At 36.3% G+C, this 18,911-nt stretch overlaps 1 protein-coding gene across 1 annotated transcript in view; it reads left to right on the plus strand.

The window, feature by feature from the left end:
• The window catches only part of LOC128702233 (laminin subunit alpha-like), a 206,955-nt gene extending 188,407 nt beyond the window's left edge, over nucleotides 1-18,548 (plus strand). Inside the window, exons 32-35 of the mRNA XM_070102903.1 lie at nucleotides 2,374-2,556; nucleotides 2,840-3,059; nucleotides 14,549-14,776; nucleotides 18,142-18,548. Of these exons, the coding sequence (XP_069959004.1) occupies nucleotides 2,374-2,556; nucleotides 2,840-3,059; nucleotides 14,549-14,776; nucleotides 18,142-18,407 (897 nt within the window). The 3' untranslated portion in view covers nucleotides 18,408-18,548. The remainder of the gene's footprint in view (nucleotides 1-2,373; nucleotides 2,557-2,839; nucleotides 3,060-14,548; nucleotides 14,777-18,141) is intronic.
• Nucleotides 18,549-18,911: the final 363 nt, after the last annotated feature.

Raw genomic sequence — 18,911 nt, forward strand, 5'->3', positions numbered from 1 at the left:
GTTGACAGAGTGAAAGAGTGATTGAAAAGTATCTCAAAAAGTAAAAAAAAAAAATACATTAAGGCCTTTCAAACATGATCTGTTCAGCCCAGTCCCTATGTCGAACCAAGACAAACTATATACAGGAGGGCCCCACTTATATGGCAGGTTAGGTTCCAGGCTACCGCCGTAAAGTGGAAATCGCCGTAAAGTGGAACACCCTTTTTTTCCCCTTATAAATGCATACAAACACTAGATAACAAGTTTACACTAACATATATTAAGTTAGCAATAGAACCAGGCATCAAAAAACAATAAAAAGGTACAATACACACATAGTGCACTCATTACTTACCTTAAAATATTTATAGTCTTAATCTAGGGTGAGACAAGTAGTATTTATTGTAAGAAATCAAGTGTGGTATGTATTGTAATAGCCAGGCTACCTTACCAGGCCACCCCACCCACACATACTATTCTATGATATTTAAGCATCCCAGAGCGATAAAATGTATATACAGTTCACTCATTACTTACCTTAAAATATTTGTAGTCTTAATGTAGGGTCAGGAGTAAGTAAATGAGATAAAACGAATAAATGAGAGAGAGAAAGAATGAGTACATGAGAGGTGACAGGCGCAGAGTAAACAAACCAGGCTCCCACATCTTATATTTATGTTTATTTATTCTATTGTGGGGTGTATTTATCATCTTTTTATGTTATGTATCGTGTTTATTATATAATTTTTAAAAAAAATATCATGGATGGATTAATGAAAATGTGTATATTACCGTAATATACGACATTTAATGAGACTCGGTGAGTATTGTTATTATGGCGTCACTTGTGCAAGTCGTCTGCTACCACATCTCACATTTATGTTTATTTATTCTACTGTGGGGTGTATTTATCTTATTTATATGTTATGCATCGTGTTTATTATATAATTTTGAAAAAAATATCATGGATGGATTAATGAAAATGTGTATATTACCGTAATATACGACATTTAATGAGACTCGGCGAGTATTGTTATTATCACCACTTGTGCAAGTCGTCTGCTACCACATCTCACATTTATGTTTATTTATTCTACTGTGGGGTGTATTTATCTTATTTATATGTTATGCATCGTGTTTATTATATAATTTTGAAAAAAATATCATGGATGGATTAATGAAAATGTGTATATTACCGTAATATACGACATTTAATGAGACTCGGCGAGTATTGTTATTATCACCACTTGTGCAAGTCGTCTGCTACCACATCTCACATTTATGTTTATTTATTCTACTGTGGGGTGTATTTATCTTATTTATATGTTATGCATCGTGTTTATTATATAATTTTGAAAAAAATATCATGGATGGATTAATGAAAATGTGTATATTACCGTAATATACGACATTTAATGAGACTCGGTGAGTATTGTTATTATCATTTCTAATATGGCGTCACTTGTGCAAGTCGTCTGCTACCACATCTCACATTTATGTTTATTTATTCTACTGTGGGGTGTATTTATCTTATTTATATGTTATGCATCGTGTTTATTATATAATTTTGAAAAAAATATCATGGATGGATTAATGAAAATGTGTATATTAACGTAATATACGACATTTAAATGACTCGATGTATGTAAGTTTATTTAGGTACAGGTATACATAAGTATAATTATCAGAGTATATATAAAATATGAAATAACTTTTAAAAACATTTGAAATTTTGGAGTTTCCAGACAAAATGGAGAGACTTAGTGCTTACTGAGCTCATGGAGAATGTAAACAAACAGGGTGGGGCACGGTGACCGTATTAGAAAGTCAGGTGGGGGGAGCCGTATAGCGAGTTTTGGTCATAATTTGAAATGTCCGTATTAGCGGAACGCCGTAAAGTGAAACGCCGTAAAGCGGGGCCTTCCTGTACTCATACATGTACCCCTAACTTCCTAAGCTAAAAATATATTTAATAATTTCATGTTCAGATATTGTGACCTTTATCATGTTTAGCATAAAACATATAGATTGTCAAATGCAACAATCTAAAACTTTCAGTGAATGCACCTAGCCTTTTCTGCTGTATTGCAAAAACCAGAATTTTGTTGTATAATACTTATTATTAATATACAAGTTTCCTTTTCTATATATGGGTTTACTGTATGTGAATTCACTTGTTATATGATGTGTAGTTTCTTTTGGTAATTCTGTGTGTAATGTAGATTTGTCATAGGTGATTGGTGTGGTTTGCAATGTGTATTTTTTCTTATGTGGAATTAAGTGTTGATGGCCTGAGTTCTATGGTCTTAAAATTCATGTACTTTACTATATAAAGCCAGGGACACCTGTACCAGTTAATATGATTACAATTCACTATTAATTTTTTGCTTACAGATTGTTTTCAGTTTCAACACTGGTACTGGAGCTGCACTGATGCGATCAGAACAATCTTACGATGATGGTGCATGGCATAGTGCAGTAGTGGAACGACGGGATGAGCACGGAATGCTCTTTATTGATGGTTTCCAGGTTGCTAATGGCACTGGCAAAGGAGATTCCAAATTCATTGACCTAAAGGTTTGAAGTATTTTTTAATTTTTATGAAAGCTTATAGTGCATTAAGAAAATGAAACTAAAATGTTCTTTTTGATTAATATTTAATTTATTTTATGATTTCTCATGGATACAGAAATTTACTCTTGACAATAATGAAGACACTGGTGCAAGACAAGCTGTTATTGTTATTATTCTCACAGTGAAAGCTCCTCTTCACCTGTCTCTTCTTCATATTCTTTCTCCTATTTGATTCACTCTCTTGGCTTGAGCTTAAATTAAAACTGAGAGTTTTATGTGTGAACAGGAGCCTGTGTACTATGGTGGTATTGCTGCTGAGGTTGCAGATGTGGTCCGACCAAATACCGAAGGTACCGAGCTCTCTTTCAATGGATGTCTGAGAAACTTCCGCTTGAATAACCAGCGTGTTGGCGGTTCACACGATGCTTATGGTCTTATCCGCTGTTCTGCTAATGTTGAACCTGGCATATTCTTTGGGGATGGACCTCGCGCTAATGTTATATTGCGTAAGTTGAAGCATTCTGCAGGTTTTGTTGTAAATAATTATTATTATATTCTCAGAAAAGCATTAAATTATAGGAATAATTTGAACATGCAGTGCTTAAATAGAAAAAAGTTGACAGTGCTTATAATATTGTTCTAGCGCTAATAGAACACCTAATGAAAAGAAATTCAAGCTAAAAGTGCTGTAATTATATACATAAAAAATATATAAAAAGAGTAAATGATGACTAATGCTATATAGGAGGGCCCCATTTCTACCGCTGTTATGTTCTCATACCCGATAAGTGAAAATCGCCTGCGGGTGGAAAAGAGCAGTTTTTTCTATATCGAATGCCTGATAACATGTTTACACTATTATATATTAAAGTGCTCAGTGCAGTTAGGCATAAAAAAAAATGCAAAATTAAAATAATTACACAGTATATGCAGTACTTGCCTTACAATATGGCACAGGTTGCCCTTCTCTTATGCAATTGTTGTGCAAAAGTTGCAGAAAAGTGGAAAAAGCACTGAACATGATGAACAGTGGTTAAATTGGAAAACACCAAAAGTGTGGAGCACCAAAAAAGAGGGTGCAGAAAATGTGGGGCTTTTCTGTACATCTAAATAGAAAATTAAATTTTTATACTATTATTAATGTAATTAATAATAATAACAATAATAGTAACATTATTATTATTTTAATAAAAATTAGAAAACTAAATTTGTTAGGGTCATGCAGCACTTAGGGAAAGGAAGTATAGAGGGTAAATAGGTTTTATCTAAGAAAGTTCCAATACCTTTCACCAGCATCAAGGCACAACCCCATGAAGGGTAAGTTACTGTATTTGGTTGAGTTAAACTAATTAACTGACAAATCAGCAAAACAAATATCTGGAGGATCAAATAATTTTTTTTTTTTATATATTAACACATCGGCTGCTTCCCATCAAGGTAGGGTGGCCCAAAAAGAGAAACCTTCATCATCATTCACTCCATTACTGTCTTGCCAGAGGCATGCTCACACTACAGTTATAAAACTGCAACATTAACCCTTTCAGGGTCCGTCCCGTAGATCTACGGCTTTACGTTCAGGGTCCAAACCGTAGATCTACGCCATGAGCTCAGCTCACTCTGATAAACTGTGAGTGGTACATTTGGGCCTAGATATGAGAGAATACATCTATGTGGTATGTGTGCACCACATAAAACAGATCCTGCAGCACACTGTGTATAATGAGAGAAAAAAAATGAAATCATGATTTTTCGATTAAAACAGCAACTTTGCAGTGTTTTTTCGTATGTTTTTTATAGTTGTATTTGCGATTTCTTGGTCTCATTTGATAGAATGGAAGACATATTACAGAAATAGAGATGATTTTGATTGGTTTTAGCATTGGAAATGGCTTGAAACTGAGCTCAAAGTAGCGGAAATGTTAAATTTTTGCCGATATTCAAGAGTAAACAAACGACCTCACACGTCTAATACACGTCAGCTGGTGGGTCTAATATACATTCACAAATATGGTGATGATATTTATACAATTATTACAGTATTGCATAACATTAAATCTTCTATTTTTTGGTGTGAATAAAAATTCATTATGTGAATAAAAAATCAAAATGGAATTTATTTGTAAAGCCTCAAAACATAACTAATGAACAGAGGAAATGTTAGTTTAGTGCCAGGAATGCCTACATTGTTCATTCTGGACCCTATTTTGAAATTGGAATATTTTGAACTTGTGTTAAATTGGCCAAATTAACAATTTCCGATCACTTTATTTTGTAGTTGAAACAGTTGACTTGGCGATTTCTTGTGCTCAATCGATAGAATGGAAGTAATACTAGTGAAATAGCTAAGAATTTGGTTGATTGGAATAATGTAATTGGCCTAAAATGGGAGTCAAAGTCGGCAAAATCGCCGATTCGTAAATATCGCTGACACATCAAAATTCGCGAGAGCATAATTTCGTCAATTTTCCATCAAATTTCGTACTTTTTGTTTTATTACCTTCACAAAAAGATTCTCTACGATTTCATAAGAAAAAATAACAAATTTTTTTTTTGAAAATTCTTGGACACTGGTGCGTGACTCCAGATTTGGGCCTTGGACCCTGAAAGGGTTAACACCCCTCCTTCAGAGTTTTGGCACTGTTGTCTTATATAATTAGTAAATGAAAGAAATGTTGTACTGTGACAGGAACAATACACAACCTGCTCTTGGGAGACTGAAACTTACGAAGACATTTTGGTCCGACTGGGACTGTTAACTAGTCATACAGAGTTTATCTCTTAAGTGTAAGTTATTTGTGTATTATAACTTCTACAAATGTGATGGGAGGTAGAACTATCAACACTGGGATCTGGTGAAGTAAGAACAAGTTGTAAACAAGTGTTTTCAGTCTTGGAAAAAAAACTTTATGTAATGGAAAATAGGGGATTGTTAGCTATGTAACTGGATAAAGTTTTTTCATCTGGATAGAATGACTCTTGCATTATTCTATTTTTAATATATTCTCACCACCTGTATAGCCTGAAATATTCAAACAAAATAGTCTTCTTGCTAGACTATACCTTTATTAACCCTTTCAGGGTCTGTGCCATAGATCTATGGCTTTACGTTGAGGGTCCAAACCGTAGATCTACACCATGAGCTCAGTTCACTTTGATAAGCTGTGAGCGGTAAATTTGGGCCTAGATATGAGAGAATACATCTATGTGGTATGTGTGCACCACATATTGCAAATCCTGCAGCACACAGTGCATAATGAGAGAAAAACTGAGAGTGTAATTTTCGATTAAAACAGTAACTTTGCAGTGTTTTTTCGTAGGTTTTCTATAGTTGTATTTGTGATTTCTTGGTCTCATTTATAGAATGGAAGACATATTACAGAAATAGAGATGATTTTGATTGGTTTTAGTACTGAAAATGATTGGAAACTGAGCTCAAAGTAGCAGAAATGTTAAATTTTTGCCGATGTTCAAGAGTAAACAAATGACCTTACACGTCTAATACATGTCAGCTGGTGGGTCTAATATACATTCACAAATGTGGTGATATTATTTATACAATTATTACAATATTTCATGACAGTAAATTTCTATTTTTTGGTTTGAATAAAAATTCATTATGTGAATTGAAAATCAAAATGGAATTCATTTGTAAAGCCTGAAAACGTAACTAATGAACAGAGGAAATGTTAGTTTAGTGCCAGGAATGCCTACATTGTTCATTCTGGACCCTATTTTGAAATTGGAATATTTTGAACTTGTGTTAAATTGGCCAAATTAACAATTTCCGATCACTTTATTTTGTAGTTGAAACAGTTGACTTGGCGATTTCTTGTGCTCAATCGATAGAATGGAAGTAATACTAGTGAAATAGCTAAGAATTTGGTTGATTGGAATAATGTAATTGGCCTAAAATGGGAGTCAAAGTCGGCAAAATCGCCGATTCGTAAATATCGCTGACACATCAAAATTCGCGAGAGCATAATTTCGTCAATTTTCCATCAAATTTCGTACTTTTTGTTTTATTACCTTCACAAAAAGATTCTCTACGATTTCATAAGAAAAAATAACAAATTTTTTTTTTGAAAATTCTTGGACACTGGTGCGTGACTCCAGATTTGGGCCTTGGACCCTGAAAGGGTTAACACCCCTCCTTCAGAGTTTTGGCACTGTTGTCTTATATAATTAGTAAATGAAAGAAATGTTGTACTGTGACAGGAACAATACACAACCTGCTCTTGGGAGACTGAAACTTACGAAGACATTTTGGTCCGACTGGGACTGTTAACTAGTCATACAGAGTTTATCTCTTAAGTGTAAGTTATTTGTGTATTATAACTTCTACAAATGTGATGGGAGGTAGAACTATCAACACTGGGATCTGGTGAAGTAAGAACAAGTTGTAAACAAGTGTTTTCAGTCTTGGAAAAAAAACTTTATGTAATGGAAAATAGGGGATTGTTAGCTATGTAACTGGATAAAGTTTTTTCATCTGGATAGAATGACTCTTGCATTATTCTATTTTTAATATATTCTCACCACCTGTATAGCCTGAAATATTCAAACAAAATAGTCTTCTTGCTAGACTATACCTTTATTAACCCTTTCAGGGTCTGTGCCATAGATCTATGGCTTTACGTTGAGGGTCCAAACCGTAGATCTACACCATGAGCTCAGTTCACTTTGATAAGCTGTGAGCGGTAAATTTGGGCCTAGATATGAGAGAATACATCTATGTGGTATGTGTGCACCACATAATGCAAATCCTGCAGCACACAGTGCATAATGAGAGAAAAACTGAGAGTGTAATTTTCGATTAAAACAGTAACTTTGCAGTGTTTTTTCGTAGGTTTTCTATAGTTGTATTTGTGATTTCTTGGTCTCATTTATAGAATGGAAGACATATTACAGAAATAGAGATGATTTTGATTGGTTTTAGTACTGAAAATGATTGGAAACTGAGCTCAAAGTAGCAGAAATGTTAAATTTTTGCCGATGTTCAAGAGTAAACAAATGACCTTACACGTCTAATACATGTCAGCTGGTGGGTCTAATATACATTCACAAATGTGGTGATATTATTTATACAATTATTACAATATTTCATGACAGTAAATTTCTATTTTTTGGTTTGAATAAAAATTCATTATGTGAATTGAAAATCAAAATGGAATTCATTTGTAAAGCCTGAAAACGTAACTAATGAACAGAGGAAATGTTAGTTTAGTGCCAGGAATGCCTGCATTGTTTATTCTGGACCCTATTTTGAAATTGGAATATTTTGAACTTTTCACTAAATTGGCCAAATTACCAATTTCCAATTACGTATTTTATTTTGTAGTTGAAACAGTTGAGTTGGCGATTTCTTGTGCTCAGTCGATAGAATAGAAGTAATACTAGTGAAATAGCTAAGAATTTGGTTGACTGGAATAAGGTAATTGGCCTATATTGGGAGTTAGTCGGCAAAATCGCCAATGCATAAATATCACTGACACATCAAAATTCGTGAAAGCATAATTTCGTCAATTTTCCATCAAATTTCGTACTTCTTGTTTTATTACCTTCAGAAAAAGATTCTCTACCATTTCATAAAAAAATAACAATTATTTTTTGAAAATTCTTGGACACTGGTGTGCACTTTGAAATTTGGCCTCTGGACCCTGAAAGGGTTAAATGGTTGACAGTTTTTTGCACTTCAAATGAGTGCAATGGGGAAAAGTGTCTGATGATGACAAATTCACTGGCACACTTACCATCATTTGTCTTTAACCCTTTCAGGGTCCGTCCCGTAGATCTACGCCAAAATTCTAGCGGCGTCAAATTTAGTGCAAAAATGCTCATAGGCCTACATGTGAGAGAATGGGTCTGCATGGTGGGTGTGCGTCGTAAGCAAAAATTTTAGGCGCCCGCATAGCATTGTGGGAACGCCGGCTCAGTTACCTTTGTTCACCATGCCTCGTTGCAAGGCAGCTCTCACTCCAAGGAAAATTGGGACCCTCCTCTTCCTATCTGATGGTTCTGACACTGATGGAAGTGGAAATGAAGACGAATTCTTTGGCTTTGATCAGTTAGTGACCGAAAGGAATGGCCAGGATATCGATAATAGCGCAGAAAACCCTGACAATCCTCAACCTTCTACCTCTAGTGTGGGCACTCCTCAGTCACGGTCAGTTGTACCTCATCGCAAGAGAAAACTATTATTTTCGCGTGGCCAGGCCTCTGACTTCAGTAATGATGAGAGTGACGTTGATCGAGTGACTAATGAAAATATTCGAAAACCAGTGACAGTGATTGATTATACACAAAACATGCGCTTGGTTGACAAATGTGACATGCAGATTGGCTTTGTTGATTGTGTTCGCAAGAGTTACAAGTGGTACATGAAACTTTTCTTCCATCTCATGGACATTTCAATGCTCAATGCATATAATATGTACCAAATGAAGACTGGCAACAGACCACCGTATGGTGAATTTTGTTTGTCTGTTGTCAGACAACTCATAATGAAGTACCAGGTAACAACACCTGCTATACAAACAAGGTCCTCGAATTCCTCAGGATATACCCAAGCGTTTGAGGAGGGAAGGTGATCATTTCATAATACAGCTTCCTTCAACTCAGAAGAAATTTGCTCAGAAGCGATGCATTGTCTGTGCACAAACAAAACGACGGCAACAAAGACACAAAGACACTCGGTTTATGTGCGAGGAATGTAAGGTACCTCTGTGCATGGTGCCTTGTTTCAAGGAGTTCCACAAGCTCCAGCAGTTCTAAAACCATGTCCAGTGATTGTAAATATGTAAATATATGATAGAACATTAGTATTATACAAAATTTGTGCATGTTTATTGTAATAAACAAAAGTGGTAAACAATAATATGATAATAACTTTAGTGTGGTTATTGTGTTCAGTAAAGTGAGTTTATATATATACATTATATACAGTATTGGTCTCTCAGGCCCCAAATGTTAGTAGGAAAAGAAAAAAATTAGAAAAGAAAAGAAAAAACTACAAAAAACGTTAAATAAAGTAATGCACGTATGTGGAAATCGTCGATGTTGCCACCACCCGGTCATTTTGGGTAAACTTCTTGGCACTGTATCTCGGTACGTACTGATCAGAAAATTTTTTTTGTCTTATTACCTTCACAAAAATATACTCTTTAATTCTGTAAGATTTTTTTTTTTTTTTTTTTTCAAAAATTTCTTGGACAATGGAGCACCACTTCAGATTTTGGCCTTGGACCGTGAAAGGGTTAATATATTATGTATACCTCTTATCCTCTCTTCAACCTAGAGACAGTGAATGCCATATCTATCAGTGTCATGGGGTGGTCATTTTACTGAGGTTCTGTGATCCACAGTGATTTTTAGCACAATGCCTCAGTTGTGCATTATGATGATATATTCAGACCAACTTTTTTCTCTCCTGTGAATTCCACCTTTTAATACTCGTACTCCTCTCTACTTAGAGGGTATGTTTATCAATATATCTTTAGGGCAGGGGAGGATATAATGGTGTACTGTTAACAGTATCATAGAAAAGATAGGTACAGAGCAAGGTTTTATTGTAACAGTGTTTTACCCTGTGTAAGTAGAGCCTTACAAAGTTGATAAAGTTTTATTTAGAGCAAAACATCACTATGAAAGCATGCTCTGTACCTTTTTTTTTTTTCACACAGGGTTTGACAAGGTTAAGGATCCCTAGCTTTATTGACAAGCTATTTACAGGTTAACCCTTTGACTGTTTCAGGCCCCTCTCTGAAACTGTCATTCTATGTCGCCAAATATTCAAAAAAAAAAAAATTATTTTTTCTTATGAAAATGTTAAGATTATTTTTCTGAGTGTTTTAGTCCAAAAAAAAAAAATTTTGCCATCGGTACTTACCAAGATATAGAGCCTTGAAGTTTGCAGAAAATGAGCCGCGTATGGCAACAGCGGCGACTGCCGCTCACCCGGTAAACTTTAGTTTACTTGTAATTGAAGGTTTTTTGTTTTTTTCACTATTTTATTTTTTCACATAACTTATGTGGCCTATGAGACCAAAGTAAGGTGCAATGTACATATATACACTCGTTGTATACAACACAATAAGCACACAAATATAATTATCAATATATTGTTTACAAAACTTGTTTACAAAAACAAACAATCATCCTCCTCCTCCTCCTCCTTCTCCTCCTCCTCCTCCTCTTCTTCCTCCTCCTCCTCCTTCTACTCCTTCTACTTCTCCTCCTTCTACTCCTCCTCCTTCTCCTCCTCCTCCTTCTCCTCCTTCTCCTCCTCCTGCTCCTCCTTCTCCTTCCCCTTCTCCTCCTCCTCCTCCTCCTCCTCCTCTTCCTCTTCCTTCGCCTGCTCCTCCTCCTCCTCCTCCTTCTCCTTCTCCTTCTCCTTCTCCTCCTCCTCCTCCTCCTCCTCCTCCTCCTCCTCCTCCTCCTCCTCCTCCTCCTTCTCCTCCTCCTTGTCTTGTGTGGGAGTGTGTGGCTTATAATTGTTTTGAGTCAGAAGTCGGCAGCTGTCAAAGTGACATATTGTCTCATTAGTCACTACCCCTACTGCCTGTCAAAACAATGGGGTCGGATGCTGCTTCCCCTCCTCCATTCTATCTAATTATCTTTCTCCCTCATTCTATATCTTTCAATCTGTCTCTCTTTCTATCTGTCTGCCTATCTCTGTCTCACAGGTACACATAAATACAAGTATACATAGTGTAAATTACCTAGGATAACCCAAGAAATCCAGACAAAGTGCTATACTCTGCTTGAAGATGTGAGTAAACGTGATGACACAGTCTTGTGGCTCTCTCTGAGACAGAGAGCTAGATGGACAGACAGGGAGCTTGACAGACAGACAAATAGACAGACAGACAAATGTTTGTGTACCAGCAAAAACAAAGGGAGGGCGATGGTCATGTAATATTACCCTCCTTTACCCTCATCAAAGTCAGCTCTTATCAGATGTTATCTCCCCTTATCTTGTCACTGTCATGGGGTGGACTTTTTTTTTTCTTGCTTCAAGGGAACAATATTATTACATCTTCTTCTTCCTCCTCCTCCTCCTCCTCTTCTCCTCCTCCTCCTCCTCCTCCTCCTCCTCCTCCTCCTCCTCCTCCTCCTCCTCCTCCTCCTCTTCCTTCCCTCCTCCTCCTCCTCCTCCTCTTCCTCCCCTCCTCCCCCTCCTCCTCCTCCATTGCTTTTGGTCTCAAACTCCTCCAAATCATGAAATTGATCTTCACTGACACTTCCATCTGTGTTAGAGCATCACTTGGGAAGAGAAGAGTCCCAGATTTGCTGGGGAATCACATTTCTTACCGCTAGACATGCTGAAAAAGGACAACTGAAATGGCATTCCCACAATGCACCACTGGCTCCCCGATTTTTTTTATATGGTGCACACTGACCATGGAGACCCATTCTCTCACATGTGGGCCTACCAGCTTTCTCCTGCTTGATTTGAAGCTGCTAGAATTTATGCGTATAAATACGTCAGAAACATTGGCTCGTAAGACGTATTTATACGTCGGAAACAGTCAAAGGGTTAAGGATCTCTAGCTTTATTGACAAGCTATTTACAGGTTCAGGATTCCTAACTTGATTGACAAGCTAAGAGCTGTTACCTACATCAACTCTTTTGAAAGCATTTTTATTGTTATGAGACATACAAGTAGGGAACAGGATGAAGTTGGAGCCATCTGTGGGCCAACAGTTTCATTTGATCAACTGACTTTATCTCGTTGACATCATTATGCTGTATAAATGTGTTCCACACTCGAGTCATCCTGGCTATACAGTGGACCCCCGCATAACGATTACCTCCGAATGCGACCAATTATGTAAGTGTATTTATGTAAATGCGTTTGTACGTGTATGTTTGGGGGTCTGAAATGGACTAATCTACTTCACAATATTTCTTATGGGAACAAATTCGGTCAGTACTGGCACCTGAACATACTTCTGGAGTGAAAAAATATCGTTAACCGGGGGTCCACTGTACATGTATATGATCTCAGACGAAGTGATGTTCTGGAGAAGGGTACAGCTAGAGTGAAGTTGCTACTTTCTGCCCGTCTTGTGGCATAAAAGCTTGTTTCACACTGTCCTCGAAGTGGATCCAAGTGTGGTACTTTGACAATATTGTCCTTGTATATAACAGTAAGGCCACCCACATCCCTACTGTGTTGAAGGCTCTGCTGAAATGACAGATCTATCTAGGATTGGTCCAGGCGAGAGATGAGACGTCTTGCTCTGTTCTCTACTCTGTGTCTTTTCTTCAGTTTAGAGCTGTTTGGTATCTCACCTGCCTACTCTGATGTATAATAGATCTTGGATAATAAACATTAACTCTCATCTTTTCAGTATCCACATTGATATACTGTCTAGTCATATTACTTTTCCTACATTACTTAGTGTGGTCTTCCTTCTTCCAGTTTGGGCATCTGTCCATTTACAATAACCAGGAATCATCACAGACTTCCTTATGAAAAACTTAGTTTTTTTTTTTTTTTTTTTTTTTTAAGTCTGATCACTTAGTCTTGTACCAGCATTTGAAGCAATGAAATAGTAGTCCATTGCACTGATTGTTGTATCATTCACAAATTGCAAATGGTATACTGTGTTGCATCTTTTACCTTCATCAGTACTGTACTTTTGTTTACATTATTGCATGAGTTTTCATGTTTTCACCTTTTCTTGTATCTGCACTTATGTACTGGATTTTTGGGCTTCTTTTATGTCTGTCAGCCATTGATGATGTGTCAATCAATTTGAGATTTGGATTGAAGTGTTGAGAAATGGTTTAACAGCTAAGTTTAAAGTTTAAATATAAGGAAACTTAGCTTAGAAAGACAGCTCTCGTCCACACAGCTGCCCCTGCAGATGAGGTCTTGAGTAGCTGTCTTGATCATTTTTCAACGGGCTGAAATGGGGGGGTGTTATGTCAGCATATTTCATTCACTGATGGCTGACTTACGTACTTGTGTGGACTCAAAAGTCCGCATCTCACTGCCGAATATAGGTTGATTACAAACTCCTTGCGACTCAAGAACTGTGCAGTCTCCCGTACTACAAGAAATCTATAACCCATCTTGCTCTTGTTGCTTGAGCTATGGTGTTCTTCACACCTTCGACTTGATAGAAGCTGAAGTGTCCTTGGATGTCCACGTCTTCCATAGTCTAGGAATACGCACACTGGTACACTATGTTCCACAAGATTTGTCTTCATTGTTCACAATCTTATCACTAAAGAAGCTGATCACACTTCTCTGTAAGTGTTTATTGTGTTTTGTGAGACACTTTGTTCACACTAACACATGGATCAATGTTGTTTGTTGGTTATCCTGGCGTCAGTGTGACTCTCAGTAGAGTCAAAAGTAATCTGAAATCACAGTGTCCTCCACTGTCACTGCCCCTAGCACATAAAGGAAAAGATGACCTAGTACTTTTTGCTTCCTTGCCACTTCCTCGTTGGAGCAAAGCAGAATGTTTGATTCTTGCTGTCTTAAGCATAGACAACAATGTACACTATCTTTACCATGGTAATAAAGTGGGAGCAGGATTTTCCTTAATTGTCCTGCTAAGGTAAGAGATGGACTGTCTTTTTATTAAAATGCACTTTTGCAACACTGGAGTCTTGCACGGACCGGCAGTCGCTTGACCACGTCGCATACTGGTGCTGCATCTGGGATCAATTACTTGCTGTAGCAGTAAACAAGATGCTTGCCCCTTCTGAGAGGGCTGGGCCCCTCAGGGCTGAAATGGGCTGAAGGGGGCTGATACCCCCTCCTGGAGAAAATTTCTCCACATGAAGTAAGCTCTAGCTCTTGATCCTCACCCACCCATATCCCATTGATTTCTGATTGTCTGATATTAATTATTGTTTTTATTTGTTATAACCCCTGTATGGGTTCAGGTTCTACTGTATCAGTGTCCAGCTCATTCCATTTCTTTTTTGTAAATTCACACTGTGTATGCATACAAAATGCGATGTGTCTTTTTTCAGGCAAGCGATTCAGTGTGGGCAGAGTGTTTGAAATGACATTGGATGTAAAACCCAGAAAAAACAGTGGTGTTATTGCCTCTGTTCATGGCAGGCGTGATTTTGTGATTCTGCAGCTAAACAACGGTAGCGTTGAACTTAGTGTCGATAACGGAAAAGGTGTTATCACAGCGAGGTATACCCCACCATCGCCATGGATGTTGTGTGATGGCAACTGGCACTCCATCCAAGGTATGTTGTCCTCACATATCTTGCCAAGTTTCTGTGAATAAGTTTTTGCATGTTCATAATTATACATACTTATAATATGTCATAAATATTATTTTATTTGTTGTATACTGATTGATGATTCCTACATCCTGTGCCAAGTAACCTTAATGGAATTTTTTAAACAAAATTGAGTATGTCCACAGTGTGCAGCAACATTATTCTAAACAATAGTTATATTTTGCTAACAAATGTTTAACTATGTGTTCCTACCATACTGCATTACACAATTAATTTCATTGAAAACTTTCTTAGTTCCTGTTATTATACCTATTTACTATTATACAACTTATTTACTATCATTCTATCTGGTTTCTTTTCTTCCTAGTTCCTCTTATTCTACTAATTTCCTCTTATTTTTCCATTTTCCTCGTATCAAGGCTACAGTTTTAGGTTATCTTAAAAATAAAATTTAATCTTGATCTGAATAGCTTTGAGTTGCTTAAACTTCTCCCCCCCACCTTTCACATTCTTGAAAATGGTTTTTATTCAGAATCCATAAACAAACTCATACAAACCAGTCCCATAGTGTTGGCAAGGCTCATTATTTAATATAAGGCTTATACTAACATAGAAAAACTATTAACAGTTATTCCCTATATAAATAAAAAAGCAGCTGTCATAAGCAAAGAGGAACTGTGACAACTCCCACTTTGTATCAGATTTATTATCTGTCAGTCTCATGCCTCTGCCTAGCACCCCAACATTTACTTCTTTACAAAATACATTTTGTAGGTAAAATATTTTTATATATAGAGAAGACTTATTATTTATGCCAAACATGAATAATAAATTATGAAATTATAGGAAGCAATAACCTTTTTCTTTTTTTTTTTCAATAAATACAAAGGTTATTGCTTCTATAATTTCATAATTTATTATTCATGTCTGGCATAAATAACATGTCTTTCCTCTATACATGTATATAAAAATATTTTATCTACAAGATGTATTTTGTAAAGAAGTAAATGTTAGGGTGTTAGGCAGAGACGTGGGATTGATAGATAAGGGGATTCCCCTTCTAAACACTAACACTCTCTCTCCCCTCCTCCCATCCCATCAATCATCACCAGATCTTCAATAAAAGTAAGTTTCATGTAATTGTGCATGCCTTTTTCAGTTTGTGTGTACTAAAATTAACATTTTTTTGTGGTAAAAAAAATTTTTTTTCATACTTTTGATTACCATTAATGGGGAAAATTAATTCGCATAGGAGCATAACGACCAGCCCTCTTGCACGGATTAAGTTCGCTATGCGGGGGTCCACTGTTGTCATAGTTGCTCTTTGCTGATGACAGTTGCTTTAGGAGATTGAAAGAGAAACTGCAAGGTTGGTAAATGAGTGAGGGTGTGCAAAGAAATAAATAGAAAGTGAAGATAGAAAAGAGCAAGGTAATGAGAGAAACAAAATGTTTAGGCAGTGAAAAAAAAAAAGGTAAGTTGAGCATTGAAGTGTTTCTGGAGAGAAGATTATTTTGGCAAAAAGGGAAATGTACCAGATTATACTGGTACCAACTTCTTTTATATGAGTGTGAGAAATGGGCTTTAAACTGTTACAGTGAGGAGGAGGCTGGAGGCAGTGCAGATGTTTAATTTGAAAATTTTGCACAGTTAATGATAGCATGAGCACAGCCTCTTTTCACGTTTAAATTCTTAGACTGAAGATGAGAACCTGAGGTAATACATCCTGGAGACACTAAAACAAAGCCTACTCTCAAATTACTGCTCTGACTCAGTGAATAAAAAGTGCCTAGTTAATATTCATACTTTCCACTGATGTGTAAGCAAACCATGGAACAGGTGGAGTTTGAATCCATGGCAAGTGAGCCCTATAATTCACAGGCCAGTACATTAACCACTGGGCCAGCTGGCTTTAATAATATTCATCTTATTAGGTGTATTTCTGCACACTGTAAGGGTGTTAGCATGGATCACCACCACGACCACAAATGAATGTTATACAGACGAATAATATACTTACCATGGGTTCAAACCCCACCCATTCTGTGGATTGCTCTCAATCTTGTTATTACAATTTCATGGGTGACTGATATGTAACATGTAGTTTACAGTTACAGACTGCATTATACAAGAATTAACCTGGTTCATAATTATTATGTACACAAAACATGCACATGCATCATCTGTTATTTTATTCATCTAAAGACACTGATTATGTTTAGATTTAACCCTTTGAGGGTCGACAGGCCCTCTCCGAGACTTGTTCTCAGGGTCGGCCAAATTAAAAAAAAAAAAAAAAAAATTCTTGTGAAAAGATATAGAATCTTTTCCCGATCGTAATGACACCAAAAGTATGAAATTTGATGGAAAACTTACGGAATTATGCTCTCACGAAGTTTGCGGTCTTGGCGATGTTTACGCATCGGTGATTTTGCCCACTTTGAGCCCTATTTTCGGCCAATTCCACTGTACTAGCCGACAAAAAACATGAATATTTCGCTAGAACTCCATTTTTTCTATCAAATGAGTGCAAGACACCACCCATTTACCAATTTCAACTATCCAGTACAGTGATCAGAATCTAGCAATTTTGCCAATTTCACACAAATTTCAAAAGATGCCAATTTCCGAATAGGGTCCAGAATAAACAAGAAAGACATTCCTGGCACTAAAATGACATTTCCTCTGTTATTAGTCACGTCCCAATGCCCCTCTTACATTCTTTTGCTTTCCACTTTGAATTTTTATTCTCGCAAAAAATAGAAGATTTACTGTTATGCAGACTACTGCATTAGTGTAAAAAATGGTATAAATAATATTTGCGCACTTACAAAAGAATATTAGACTCACCAGTTGACAAGTATTGGACGCTTGGCATGATTTGTTTACTTTTGAAATTTGGTAAAAATCAAACATTTCTGCTACTTTGAGCTCAATTTCAAGGTACTTTTCATTGTAAAACCAGTCAAAATCATCTCAGTTTCTATAATATGTCTTCCATTCTATAAAATGAGACCAAGAAAACTAGAAAACAACAATAAATACCATACGAAAATACAGTGCAAAGTCGCTGTTTTATTAAAAAAAAACGGTCAGTTTTTTTTTTCTCATTATGCACTGTGTGCTGCAGGATTTTCTTTATACTGTGCACACTGACCACATAGACCCATTCTTTCATATGTATGCCTCAGCTTTCTCCCACTAGATTTGAGGGCGCTAGAATTTAGGCGTACTAGTACGTCAAAAACCCTGGGTCGTAAGCCGTACTAGTACGGCCAAAACCCCCAAAGGATTAAAACTTATCTACATATGTACTGTATATAGTGTTACTGGATATGGTTTATTTCATTCTATAAATTTATTTCCAGTGATCAAGAACAAGAACATTGCCATTCTTGTAGTTGATGGGACTTCCACCAACCCAGTCTCTGGCAAGATTGGGGCCACTTCAACAGACACTAAGAACCCCCTGTTCCTGGGATCACAACCTTTAGTGCAGAAGCGCCGTGGAGGAGCAACCAGCGAGAGGTTTGTTGGTTGCATAAGGAATGTAACAGTCAATAAGGAACTAGAAGCCTTAGCATACACTACCTTTGTTGGTAATGTTAATGCTGGATCATGTCCTACTATCTAAGTATGAATATTGAGACATACTACACTTAATAAAGATCAAAAATCCTTAACTAGTTTTCAGTACAGTATGTCAAAAAATCATTAAAAGAAAATTAATATGGATGACAAAATGTGAAAATTTATTATTACAGTCAACAGTGTTTGTTAACAAATATATATTTACAAATTTTCTGCAATTTGTAACTAGAAAAATTGTTAGATGTTTCACATTTTATATTTGTCCATTCATCTTTTGAGATAAAAATTTAGGTAAAAAATTTAATACAATTTTGATTCAGTTTGGTACAAATTAATATCAGTGGATAGATTGTACAGCTTTTTTTTAGATAATTATATTTTAGAGAGTTTGGATTTTTTTTTAAATTTCTAAATTGTCCATAAAAATTACATTATTTTTTGAGCTTCCCAAATTGGATCGTTTATTTTTTCATTAATTTCGCATATTATAAATTTTTGGTATAAACTTGAATAAAAATTGTCAAAATTCTTTGACTGCTAATCATTA

The sequence above is a fragment of the Cherax quadricarinatus genome, chromosome 83, assembly GCF_038502225.1.
Source record: "Cherax quadricarinatus isolate ZL_2023a chromosome 83, ASM3850222v1, whole genome shotgun sequence".
In the NCBI taxonomy this organism is placed as follows: Eukaryota; Metazoa; Arthropoda; class Malacostraca; order Decapoda; family Parastacidae; genus Cherax; species Cherax quadricarinatus.